Source organism: Rhinoderma darwinii, chromosome 1 (genome assembly GCF_050947455.1).
Source record: "Rhinoderma darwinii isolate aRhiDar2 chromosome 1, aRhiDar2.hap1, whole genome shotgun sequence".
Taxonomy (NCBI): Eukaryota; Metazoa; Chordata; class Amphibia; order Anura; family Rhinodermatidae; genus Rhinoderma; species Rhinoderma darwinii.
In genome coordinates this window covers 601392123-601406082 of record NC_134687.1, presented here as the reverse complement: position 1 = coordinate 601406082, position 13960 = coordinate 601392123, and the positions used below count along the sequence as shown (strand labels likewise).

The 13960-nt window shown below is 43.0% G+C and overlaps 1 protein-coding gene across 2 annotated transcripts in view; it reads right to left on the bottom strand.

The window, feature by feature from the left end:
• Positions 1–344: 344 nt before the first annotated feature.
• The window catches only part of SLC14A1 (solute carrier family 14 member 1 (Kidd blood group)), an 88687-nt gene continuing 75071 nt past the window's right edge, over positions 345–13960 (bottom strand). For both annotated transcript variants that reach the window (XM_075854950.1, XM_075854952.1), the window contains exons 4-9: positions 10492–10620; positions 9530–9722; positions 6368–6515; positions 5600–5734; positions 3157–3206; positions 345–1366 (exon numbers count right to left, since the gene is read on the bottom strand). In XM_075854950.1, the coding sequence (XP_075711065.1) occupies positions 1190–1366; positions 3157–3206; positions 5600–5734; positions 6368–6515; positions 9530–9722; positions 10492–10620 (832 nt within the window). In that variant the 3' untranslated portion in view covers positions 345–1189. The remainder of the gene's footprint in view (positions 1367–3156; positions 3207–5599; positions 5735–6367; positions 6516–9529; positions 9723–10491; positions 10621–13960) is intronic.

Here is a 13960-nt window from a genome sequence, read left to right as displayed (position 1 = left end):
CGTATATAGATATATGCCAGTGCATTACTTTGTTTTTACTTTATTTTTAAACTTTAATTTTTAATTTAAAAAAAAAATACACTTACACCTTTTTTACAATAAACATTAAAATAAGTATCAATACATAAAATATACACATATTCGGTATTGGCGCGGCCGTAATAACCTGCACAACAATTTTTTTGCATCATTTATGATGTGTACTCTGTAAAAAATAAAAATAAAAACTGCTTTCTATCACTTCTTGTGGGGCACGAGGTGCGATGATGAATTTAACCTCCATGTGCCTCACATTAATAGTAATTAACCCCATTATGTACCTTACGCATTAACCCATGATGACTGAGAAACATGATGGGGTTAATTACTATTATTGTGAGGCACATTCAAAATTCATCATCACACCACGCGCCTCACATTAGAAAATGAAGAACTTTTTTTTTATTACTGTTGGCAAAGTAAACGAAGTATCGGTATCGAAGTCCAAATTTTGGTATCGCGACATCCCTACACTGTGGGTCGCGTCCCCCTGGGGGTTTGTGTGAAGACCTCCGGGGGGTCGCGAGTCACTCACAGAGGTCCCGGTTCCATTCAATCCTGGAGCAAGGAGCTGACATCTCCTTGATCCAGCATTCACTGTGCCCTGAGCGGCTCGACGCAGGCAGGCGGGATGTAGCGACATCATCGCGCCTGTCTGCGCGGAGTCACTCATAGCACACTCCGGAGGAGGCGAAGGATCCGCCACCTGATGTGGGAACGGGGATAGGTAAGTAATTATGCTATTTTTCTATTCTGCACATATGGGAGCATTATACTGTATGGGGGCTGATATTGCGGGGGGGGGGGGCGGCATTATACTGCATGGGGGCATTATACTGTATGGGGGGCTGATATGGGGAGCATTATACTGTATGGGGCTGTTATGGGGGGGCATTATACGTTGTGGGGCATTATACTGTGTGGGGGGCAGCTATGGGAGCATTATACTATGGGGGCTGTTGGGCAAGGCATCTGGGCATAGGCGCACGCAGGGGTCTGATGATGATGGTGGTGGTGTTGGGGAGTGGTAGAGGGGCCCAAGCTGAATTCTTGCACCCGGGCCCATGAGCCTTTAGCTATGCCCCTGATTAGAAAGGATAATTATGTCACACGAAAGAAAAGATGTTAGATTGTCACTTTTTTCTAGTATTTAGAGGTTGCACTTTTCTTTCCTGTCCTTCTTCAGCTTTTGGAAATAGATTCTATTGGCCTCCGGGTAGGTCACCTTGGACAGTGGCAATTTATAAATGCCTGGATTGTTTGTGGTTATTAAGAGGAAGGTGAGCGCTGAGAGGCAAAATGGCCAAGTACAGGATGGCAGTCCGACCTATAAAAAAGTGAAAATCATATAATAAGGAGGCAATAAAACAAGGACAACATAACGGATCATAGTTGATAGTATCTTAGTATGGGAACACACTTCTAGCTCTCCTAAAAGTGTGTCTGCAGCCATTCCTTTAAGAAAAATATTGCGTATAAAATATCTAAAGATAATTATCAAAGTAGAAAAAAAAAGAAAAAAAAGAAATCTTTTCATTGTCTCAAGAATGTGAGATCTGAAATGTAGAGATGTCACATTAATGAAAAATGTTATTTTTTAACAATAATTTGCATCTGTCACAACTACAGATGGATCTTTGTCAAAGAGGCTCTGTCACCAGATTATCAAATCCCTAAATCCTATTGAATGCGATGGGCGCTGCAATGCAGATAACAGCAAAGTTTTTTTTTTTTGAAAAACGATCATTTTTGCCCAAGTTATGAGCAATTTTATATTTATGCAAATTAGCTTTTCAATGGACAACTGAGTGTGTTTTCTCGTATTACCAACTTGGCGTGTATTGTGTTTTTACCAACTGGGCTTGTGAATAGAAGTGTATGATGCTGACGAACCAGCATCATACACTTTTCATCGTTCCCACCCAGCTTCTTTCACTAAAGACACACAGCGTGACGTCACCCACAGGTCCTTCAACCTTGTCGTCGGAAGAGAGAAGACACCACAGCTACAGGCGTCCAAAAGGTTAATATGCTCGTCTCTAGGGAGTTTACTATGCTTACCTGCACATGGTGATGCTGCTGCAAATTCAACTGTACGCCTGGAGCTGTGGTGTCTTTTCTCTTCCGACGCCAAGGTTGAAGGACCTGTGGGTGACGTCATCATTCCCAGCCAGCTTCTTTCACTGCAGACACAGCGTGACGTCACCCACAGGTCCTTCAACCTTGGCGTCGGAAGAGAGAAGACACCACAGCTCCAGGCGTACAGACGAACATATTAACCTTTTGGACTCCTGTAGCTGTGGTGTCTTCTCTCTTCCGACGACAAGGTAGAAGGACCTGTGGGTGACGTCACGCTGTGTGTCTTTAGTGAAAGAAGCTGGGTGGGAACGATGAGAAGTGTATGATGCTGATTCGTCAGCGTCATACACTTCTATTCACAACGCCCAGTTGGTAAAAACACAATACACGCCCAGTTGGTAAAAACAAAATACACGCCCAGTTGGTAAAAACACAATACATGCCCAGTTGGTAATACGAGAAAACATGCCCAGTTGTCCATTGAGAAGCTCATTTGCATAAATATAAAATTGCTCATAACTTGGGCAAAAATGATCGCTTTTAAAAAAAAAAAAACTTTGCTGTTATCTACATTGCAGCGCCCATCACATTCAATAGGATAGGGATTTGATAATCTGGTGACAGAGCCTCTTTAATGGTCTTTGCCATGGGGCATACACATTCAATGGAGTTTGAGGTGGACATTATAAACAGTTTTTACTGTGGACACTACATCCCAAATGTATATCAAGGTGGGTTTTGTCTAGTGTTTTTACCATGGAGGCTAGGTCACTCAGTCGAGATTGAGGTGGACTTCATAAATGGTCTTTATGGAGGAGGCTACTTCCACAATGGATATCAAGGTGGGCTTTGTAAAGTGTCTTTACAGTGCAAGCTAACCCCCTTTCCACCACATGATTGCCAAGAAACTTCCCGTTAGAATTGGCAGAACACATATTTTAGCCAGAAGAAATACTATTTTACTCTTAATTCAAACCATAGAATTCAACAAAATATTGCTGGTTCTATCTACATAATATTTATGTTAATGGCGCTTACCACAGACATCATATTGGCCAGGGCAGCGCCTAGGTACGCACAAAAAAGTGCTGGGGATAGAACAAAGAAAGAAGTTAATAAATGATGAACAACGCCTTACAGTTAACATATAAACGTTATCTACATAACAATGTGAATAACTTTGTAAATACATTGCCTTCCTTATTTTGTACTAAATCAGGTTACTGTACAATTCCTGGTGTAAAGTACACACTTTCCAGAATGCAAATACCAGAGCATATGGTAGCACGACACTACACCAGGGATGCTCTAAACCAGGGGTCTCAAGCACGCGGCCCGCATGCGGCCCCTGGGGCTGTCATCTGCGGCCCGTGGGACACAGAGCCGCTAGACTCTGGAATTCCCTGACATCGCTGTCCACATATGAACAGCAATGTCTGGGGCTTCCCCAGAGCCGGAGTCCCGTGCAGAGCGCTAGTATCGGCTCTGCTCTGGGACTCTGTGGAATTCCCTGACAACGCTGTCCATATATGGACAGTGTGTCAGGGTCTTCCCCAGAGCGGAGTCCCGAGCAGAGTGCTAGCACAGGCTCTGCTCCGGGACTCTGTGGAATTCCCTGACATCGCTGTCCATATATGGACAGTGTGTCAGGGTCTTCCCCAGAGCGGAGTCGCGAGCAGAGCGCTAGTACAGGCTCTCCTTCGGGACTCTGTGGAATTCCCTGACATAGCTGTCCATATATGGACAGTGTGTCAGGGTCTTCCCCAGAGCGGAGTCCCGAGCAGAGCGCTAGTACAGGCTCTGCTCCGGGACTGTGTGGAATTCCCTGACATCGCTGTCCATATATGGACAGTGTGTCAGGGTCTTCCCCAGAGCGGAGACCCGAGCAGAGCGCTAGTATCGGCTCTGCTCCGGGACTCTGGAATTCCCTGACATCGGTGTCCATGTTTGGACACGCGATGTCTGGGGCTTCCCCAGAGCCAGAGTTCAGTGCAGAGCTCTAGTACAGGCTCTGCTCTGGGACTCTGTGGAAATCCCTGACATCGCTGTCCATATATGGACAGTGTGTCAGGGTCTTCCCCAGAGCGGAGACCCGAGCAGAGCGCTAGTATCGGCTCTGCTCCGGGACTCTGTGGAATTCCCTGACATCGGTGTCCATGTTTGGACACGCGATGTCTGGGGCTTCCCCAGAGCCAGAGTTCAGTGCAGAGCTCTAGTACAGGCTCTGCTCTGGGACTCTGTGGAAATCCCTGACATCGCTGTCTATATATGGACAGTGTGTCAGGGTCTTCCCCAGAGAGGAGTCCCGTGCAGAGCGCTAGTACAGGCTCTGCTCCGGGACTCTGTGGAATTCCCCAGAGCAGGACTCCCAGTGATGTCAGGACCACAGCTGGAGTCCCAGGAAGAGCCTACTAGCGCTCTACAGAAGACTCTGTGGCAGCGTCTACAGAAGACTCTGCGGCAGCGTCTACAGAAGACTCTGCGGCAGCGTCTACAGAAGACTCTGCGGCAGCATCCAGAGGGCACTGCGGCAGCATCCACAGTGGGCACTGCGGCAGCATCCACAGAGGGCACTGCGGCAGCATCCACAGAGGGCACTGCGGCACTATCAAAAAAGGGGCTGCTCAATCTTGACATGTGTGTCTGCCAAACGCTGCCAACTGAGCCGCCGGACTACATTTAGCGACACTTAAACTTGAAAACTGGATTGTTGAAATAAGCACGTGGAGAAATATCTCAAATTTTAAACCTAGCGGTATTATTATAGTAATGTAGTATTAATTTTATAGTAATGTAGTATTATTATAGTAATATAGTGTTATAGTAGTTCAAATAAGTAATTTATTAACAATAGTTTTGTGTTGTATCAAATTTGAAAGTAATGCGGCCCGTCAACTTCCCATTTTTTCTATATGCGGCCCACTTACCCTGCCGAGTTTGAGACCCCTGCTCTAGACTAACTGGGTTATTACCATTTACTCCTTCCCACAGACCACCCATGAAAAAAAAAATCTCAATCATTAAGCCTTCCAGGACTATTATTATTAGACCATAGGCCACCCTAACTTGCCAGGAAACTAAATATATTAACTATTGAGCATAGCAGTTTTAGAAGATTCATAAATATATTCAGGTGGCACATGAATTATTAAATATGGTGTAGCCCTCACCCTTTCGTAATGCCTGTGCCCCCCTAGATTGAATTTATCACAGCAAAAGAAATGCTCTGGGCAACCCTGTGTTGACCCATAGAGGTCTACTTTATAGAGAGTATAAACACCTTTAAGGGTTGGTTTTCAATCTTTTTCCATATGCCCTTCTATTCCATAATACCTGCCAAGGACAGGACCTCAAACTCATTTCAGGGAATGCACAGTCATGCATTGTTTTCCCGTAGAGCAATGGAACGGACACAATCTATCCTCTGCCACTGCTTCTTAGTGTTAAACCTTTAACAAATGTAATAAAAATTAGTACATACCACATGCTATAGCAAGTAAGTGAGTTTGCCAGGTTAGAGCATAGAACATTCCACCCACTGCAATGCAAGCCAAAACCGAGTTATAACCCCACAGTCCAAAATAGATCTTCTGAAATGGAGTTGCCAGGCTCAACCCTAAAAATAAATAAAATAAACTGTCCTTACGTTTTACCAGAAGTCAACCTAAACAATGATGCAAATAGACACCTTGAATTACTAAGATAAGAGGACTCCCACCACATGTAAGTGGACTACCTCCCGATGTAAGAGAGGAAGGGAATTCAGTCCATAATAGGGGAAGGGCTACAACAATTTTGATATGGCAAATCTGAGCTTACCCCGACTACGAACCCAATACCAGTCACAAGAGATGTCTCTATGGCACTTCAGTCATTATTACAGTGATACAACACTTGCCTACATTCAGAATTTTTTTTAAACCCATCCATGAAACTTTTGAATGATGGAACAGATTTTGATCCAACAGGCTCTCAGATGATTAAGAAGGATATTTATCATTGCATATGCCATTCATTATGATAACCCATGAGTTAAGACAGCCATAAAGAAGTAGATGCCTCACCAATGGTCAAAAGATATCTGCCCTTCTCTATTTTATTAATGGTGAATACAAACCAGAGAAATATGGAGTTCACCACATACAGATTTTCCACAGATTATGTGAGGAGGATAAGAATGCTACCGGATGACATGTCCATGTCTCGAAGATGTTCACCGCATATGGTAATCACCCAGTCCCATATTTACCTGCGATCATTCCCATAGCTGATCCAATTGCTGCATGCATACAGATAATTGGGGAGGATAAAAATAGTGCCGCCAAGAAGATACCTCCTGTCCAAGGATTATCACATCCATACACTTGACCAACACCAACTGGTACTGCTTTCAACAGCTGCAGGACAAGCAGGGAAATGTATTACAAAAGAGTACACATGCACATTGGAAGCAAATTGATAAATAACACGAGGAACAGTTGGAAGTCAACGAATTCCTGTGTTCATGACAGTCAGCCTGCCATTACATGACTTCGTATCACGTCAAGAGCTCCAAGCAGGAGTTTAGGCCATGCCTATAGGACCCAACATCAAATGAGCTTGTTTGCATTAATCCTACATAAATGCCTTTAGAATATCTCTTTGAATTGGGCAATCGAAAAGATGCAGTAACTATACTCATGGTATTTACAACCACTGAACAGCCTTCCAAACTACAGATCGGAACCCTCCTCTGAGCAGTTCTGGGAAAAAGAAGTCCAGTTAAAGGCTGTAAGTCCCCATGCAGATGAACGTATTTTTGCGGCCGCAATTCACCCGCAAATTTGTGGGCGAATTGCGGCCCCATTCATTTCAATGGGCCCATGCACACGACCCTGGTTTCCACAGTCCATGCATGGCCCAGCAGCCTGGATCGCAAAAAGAATGGTCATGTTTTATTACGGCCGTGTTTTGCAGTTCATAGATCCAGGCTCATTGAAGTTAATGCACGCAGCCATGTGCACAGCCCGCAATTTGTGGGCGGCCCGCGGGTGACACTCCGCGGTTGTCGGACCCGAAAATCACGGTCGTGCACATGGCTATGGTTGTGTGCATAAGGCCTTATTCTGTCTCACAACTTCAATTTATTATTTAATTAAATTACAGGTACACGTTCATGATAGAAACCACCATTCAGCATTCTGTTGTTCTACTCAGTCAGAGAAATAGAACAAAAAAAACCAAAAAAACTTACAGTAAGTTTCCGTTGAACAATGGAGACAACCGGCACCCGACAGAACACATTGACTTGGATGGATTCTGACGGTTTTCAGTCGGGGTGTTCGTGTTTTTACCAGAAACAATAGCATAGCATGCTGCACTATTATTTCTGGTATTTTTGGCGGAAGCTGTGACGGAGGCCCCTAACGGAGCCTGCACACAGATGTGAACTGGGTATTAAACAATATAATAATATTATAGAATACTAGAATTAGAATAACTGTTTAAGTGTTAACCACCAAAGCACCATAGCCATCCAGGGATTTTAGAACCCATAACCATCATGTATAATGTTAATGAATATTAACCCCTTTTCATCTTAGACCACACAATATATTAGGTATTAAATACAAAACCACTCTAGACCACCAGGAGTATGACAGGAATACTATCACTAACACCTAAACCACCCCATGTAAATGCATTCATACAGCCCTTTAAAAATCCGGCTTTGGCCCCGGAAGCCGTATGATGTGCCCTAAGTGGCAGTGTAGCCCAGGCTGGGTTCAGGTGCCACCCGTTAGCAGCAGGTTATGGGTCTATGGGTAGATAAAACAAGTCTTACATGATAAATGAGCCTTCACGGTGCTTCAAGCTCAGAGAGTGGCATTAGAATATGTGACCACCCCTTAGTTGTCATTTTGGAGGCCATTCAGTTGCTGTAGATGCCCACAGTCCTTGCCTGAGCGTTGTGGTTATCTACCCATGATCCTATTGCAAATGGTCCCTTAATTGTATCCTGCTCCCAGTCTTCCCGTGCCCTGCTACCTCCATCCCCTGTTGTGTTTGTTCTGGAGTTCTTCTATTGTTGGAGTCGTGTTGTGTCATCCGCTATGCCTGCTGTCACACACAACGTTTGGTGTCATCTGCCACCCCTGGTATCATCTTCCACGTCTGGCGCTACCTGCCATGCCAAGCCCCATCTGTGCCAAAGCCTCTGTGACTGTCTGGACTATTTCAGGTACCCTTGCGCTACGAACTTTGCATAGACTGACTTGGTTAGTTGCCACTCCACTACGGCGGAGCGGCCTAGTAGGTCCACAAACCCCTAGATCGTGACAGTAATCCAGAAGTAGCAGATATAAAATAGCAAGAAAGAGAATTAGGTGTAAATCATGTTGTAGTGTTTCCAAGACATAAAAGCTCTATATTTTATATCTTAAGTTTTATTAGTTCCTCCTTAGATATCGGCACGGCTGGCCTGTACAGACAGGTCTCAAACACACATATATTTTACTATTTATGTTCACAGCTGTGGAGTGACCGCACTGTGTAAAAAACAATCTGACTTCACACTTTTTATGAGTTCTCAACCCAATAAAGTCTGCCACAAGCCATTTCAAATAATTGCTTTACTTGAAGACAAATAAATCTAGTGGAATTATTTGCCAGGTGGTAAAACAATCATAGTGTGATTTAATCAATAGATAGAGAGCGGTGTAGGCCATATATTTTACAGAAAATGTGGGAATTCTATATATACACACACAACAGAATTAAACACTACTGGAAAATCTGTTACAGTGGGACTTATAATTCCAGAATTTAGATAATCTAGCATTAAAAGAGTTAGTGTCATTTCATTTTATGCAGAATACATTGATCCAGGATCCAATATGCAGTAAAAGTCCCGTAAAAGACAACAAATGGAAGAACTAGAAGTTGTTTGGCCCAAATAGGAGAGCAACAGTACCAGAAGTAATTGCTTAGCACAAGGTACAATAACTGGAGGACCTAGAGATTATAAAATGATATAATTTATATACATGGTGGCAATATAATCCACATCAAATTGATTATTGGTTACTAGTGGGGGTCACAATCTGATTTCTCAGACACATATTCTAGCTAGGAGTAATGTAACGAGAGGTGAATTAACAATAATTTTTTGGGACACATAGGGAGGATTCAAGGCGTAAAAAGCAACCATGAGGCCCCACTTTGGTAATTACGCCTGATGTGCCGAGATATATGCAAAATATACATGATCAATGCCCATATCGCTCTGGCCATATTAATGTCCCCAGTGCTAACTTCTGAGGCATCATAGTTCCCAACGTGAGATGACCTTGACTGAGTCAGCCAAATCTGCTTTAGATTGGAAATTAAAATATTTGCTCACAACCTCGCACCTTTCCATCACCAAACTTACCATGAGTATTTGGACATCAGACCAGGTAATGTTTGGAACGGCATCTATAGGTTGAATATCGACAGTGGGGAAGAAAACATTGTAGTGACCAGTGGCGGCTATGTGCAGACACACTGCAATGTTGAAGGGCAGTGTGAAAACTGGCAGGTCCCATTTGCTAAATATGGAAGCCAAAGCACTAGACAAGACAGGGCTGGAGGAAGAGGAAAAAAAATAAAAAAAATGGAAAACCGCAGTAAAGATTAATCTTGATAAATAATTTACATTTGAATGACAGAAAGATTCAAGGACCCTGCAGTGTCAACAGTCAACAATATTTGGTAGGTCAAATAATTTAACCATACTAAAAATAGAGTGAAAAAACACGGCGCCACATGTGTGTATCAATTGTAAATTTGATGGGCAAAAGATCGTAACTGCTCACCTGTAAAATTGAAAGTAATCTGCGAGTACAAAGCTGCTGCCGATCCCAACGCAAAACTCCAAAGAGATGCCAAAAATGATTGATAAGGAATAAAAAACGGGATACTGAGGCGCTGCTTGATAAAGAGTTAATACATTTAATTGAGGTAGTATTAATAATAGACAATTGCTACGCGTTTCAACGCCGGACTGGCGTCTTCCTCAGACTTCCCTGAGGAAGACGCCAGTCCGGCGTTGAAACGCGTAGCAATTGTCTATTATTAATACTACCTCAATTAAATGTATTAACTCTTTATCAAGCAGCGCCTCAGTATCTCGTTTTTTATTCCTTATCAAATAATTTAACCAGGTAGATATTAACCTTTACCTCCTTTTTACTTTATGTGCCGTGTAGCCTCAAGCCACAGTAGCAAAATTGGGAATATGGTATGACAAGGTTTGCTATCACCCAGTATTTCTATTACTCTGCAAGTTTCAATCCCTAATGTATTAAAACACATTATGCAAGCTATAAATTGAAAAAAGGCTGAAGGACTTACCAAGTCATTGACATGACCGTCACAGGTATAAGAAGCCACCAGTACCAGTCTCCTTTATCGGAAAACACAGCCATCAACAAACCAACCAGTATTCCGTTGTACCCGTAAAGCCCCGCAGCTATTGCAGATCTGTTGTGTGACACGATATGTATAGAAGGCTCCAATATTTATAAATTTATATTCAATGTAAATATATTAGGCATTTAAAAGTCGAGTTCAATCTTGCGATCACACTAGGCATAGCACAAATTACCCTACCCCATGGATAAGAATATAACTAATATAATACTTCCAATAATGGACAAAATTACAACTACCATATTACTGCCCCCTATGTACAGGAATATAATTCCTATAATAGTGCCCCTTATGTACTAGATTATAACATATTAATGTATATAGGGGCAGTATTATAGAACTACTATAATACGGTCTATGTGCAAGAATATAACTACTATAATACTGCTCCTATGTATGTACAAGAATAGAACTACTGTAATACTGCTCCTATATAAAAGAATATAACTACTATAATACTGTCCCCTATGTACACGAATATACCTACTATAATACTGTCCCCTATGTACACGAATATACCTACTATAATACTGCTCCTATGTACAAGAATATAACTACTATAATACTGTCCCTATATACAAGACTATAACTACTATAATAGTGCCCCTATGTACAAGAATGTAACTACTATAATACTGCTCCTATGTACAAGAATATAACTACTATAATACTGCCCCTATGTACAAGAATATAAGTACTATAATACTGCCCCTGTGTACAAGAATATAACAACTATAATACTGCTTCTATATACACAAGAATGTAACTACTAATACTGTCCCCTATGACAAGAATATAACTACTTTCCTGATCGTCCTACGGCAGCACACTTAAGGGTTAAGACAGTTCATCTGACCAGATAGAAGAGACATATTACTCAGCAGTAATCAAACAATTAGGAGGTCCCAGGTAACCTTAAATAGAGCCCAAATCCCTTCAGAAAGCATATTTTTTCTCTATGAACATAAATAGCTGAAGACATCTATACCGAAATGCTTTATACATAGGGTTTCCTCTGTCCCTAAGCTGCGACCCATGAGGACATGGGGGGGGGGGCTGTATACTGGGGGTTTCCTCGGCCTGGCATCTGAATCTTACCTGGAGGTAAAGAGAAGCCACGCTTCCATTCCAGAGCGGCACACAGGTTTACCTTTCCCTCGGCTCCTGGACGTGGATCCCATACACCTACGGACGGGTGTCCCAAGATGGCCACCGCTGAAGTAAGGTGCACGCCGGCTTCCGGCGCATGCGCCGTGCACTCTCCCGGCTTTGGTGCAGACTGCACATGCGTGAGAACGGAAGTCTTGCGGGATGCCAGCTATGGCGCTGGTTAAGCTGCTTGACCCTGGAGAATCAAGGTACCTAACTTTCATTGTGATAATGTGAGAGGGGTTTGCTTCCTTGAGGCCACTTACAGATTAGATTGTAATTGCATGCCTCTTTTCCCAGATGACAAGTCCTGCATCTCAATATGTGTAAATGTTGTCAGCAACCGTTGCCAGGGGATTGAGACCAGAGTTTCTGTTCCTCTTGTAGACCTCCTAAACAATCCCTCCATACTGAAGCCAAGGGGTTTCTGTCCTGGTTTAAGGATCAGCTTACGGATACCTTTCAGGACATTAAGTCGGCTGCTATACCGAAAAAAATCTAAAAAGGTAGAAAGCAGATGCCCTCTCCGCAATCCACTTCCGAATATGATATATCGGAGGATGATCTGGATTCAGAAGACTCGGATGGGGGACCTCTAGATAATATTTATCTATCTATTAGATAAAGACAAGGTACCGCACTTGCTGAAAGCAGTTAAACTGACCGTTGAGACACTGAAGAGGTGTCTCAAACCTAAAAAGGAATAACTTTATTATTTTCCGGTCAACAAAGACAGAGTCCTTCCCTCCCATCCTGTTATTACAGATTGGGTCCAGCAAGATTGGGATGAGCCAGAGAGACATATCAATCAAGGGGCAAGGTTTAAACACACCTACAAAACAGATCCCAAGTTCAGTTCTAACTGGGATGTTCCGCCCAAGGTTGATCTAGCAGTCGCCAGATTATCAAAGAAATCTGTGTTTTCTTCAGAGGAATCCTCACTCTTAAAGGATCCAAGAGCGGATTCGATATTAAAAAAGCCTACTCGTCGGTTTCGGCCTCCATCCCGGTTGCCAGAGCCCTTCATACATGGCTTAGGTCAGCTCTCACAAGATCTAGAGGATGGCGTACCGAGAGAGAAGATCTTACATAATATCCCTCTCATGAAAGCGGCTGCGGAGATTTTGTGTGACGAACCGCTGGATGTCTTGAAGTTTTCTTCTAGATCCATAGCTCTCTCTAATATGGCACATAGAACCCTTTGGATCAAGCAATGGACAGGGGACGTGCCATCCAAGAATAATTTCTGTTCCCTACGATTTCATCCCTCTTCTCTCTTCGGCCCTCAGCTGGAAGACATCCTTAAGTTGATAAATGAGTGATTTCCTTCCCACGCACTCCAAAGAGGCCGCCATTTAAAACCATTCCAAAAGGTCCCCTAGGGGTCAAAAATATTTTTGTGGGGGTGACAGGCAGCATAGGTTCAAAAGCAAGCAGGAGGGTAACCCCTCCTTCAGGAAGAAATCCCTCTTTCAAAGAAATCCTAACCTATAACGCCGAGAGAGAGAAGTGTCCAGTAGGTGGAAGGCTAGGAAAGTTTGTTCACCTATGGCTAAAAATGTCCACAGACGTCTGGGTCAGATCCACCATCCAGAATGGCTACTCGTTGGAACTAAAGACCATTCCAAAAAACAAATTCTGTATAAACAGAGGAAGAAATCCGGTGGTTCTCAGTCTCATTCAAGACTTCATAAGGAAGGGAGCATTGGAAGAAGTCCCGTAACATCAGCGAGGTCGGGGAGTGTACTCCCCTATCTTTGCCATTCCAAAAAAGGAAGACAAGTGGCGGTTAGTGATAGATTTGACATACCTAAACCAATACTTTGTAAAGAAAAAGTTCAAAATTGAATCTATACAATCAGTCATAAATATTATCCAAGAAGTAGATTTTCTAGCTACTATCGATCTATAAGATGCATACCTTCATATCCCAGTCCTGAAGAAAAACAGAAAATTTCTTTGGGTAGCAGTTCTTCTACATCATCAAGTCTTACATCTTCAGTTCACCTGCCTGCCCTTTGGGATAACATCAGCGCCCCGAGTGTTTACAAAGGTAGCGGTGGTACTGTCTGCAGTACTACGCATGAAAGGGATCTTAGTATGTCCTTACCTGAACGATTGGGCTAAGTGCAATATAAAGTGCTATTGTATGTATAAAAAGCCACTTTAGTGTATACCAATGTAACGGACATGCAGGACATAGGCAGCAAACAAGGCCACACAACAAAGGTTGCACACAGCC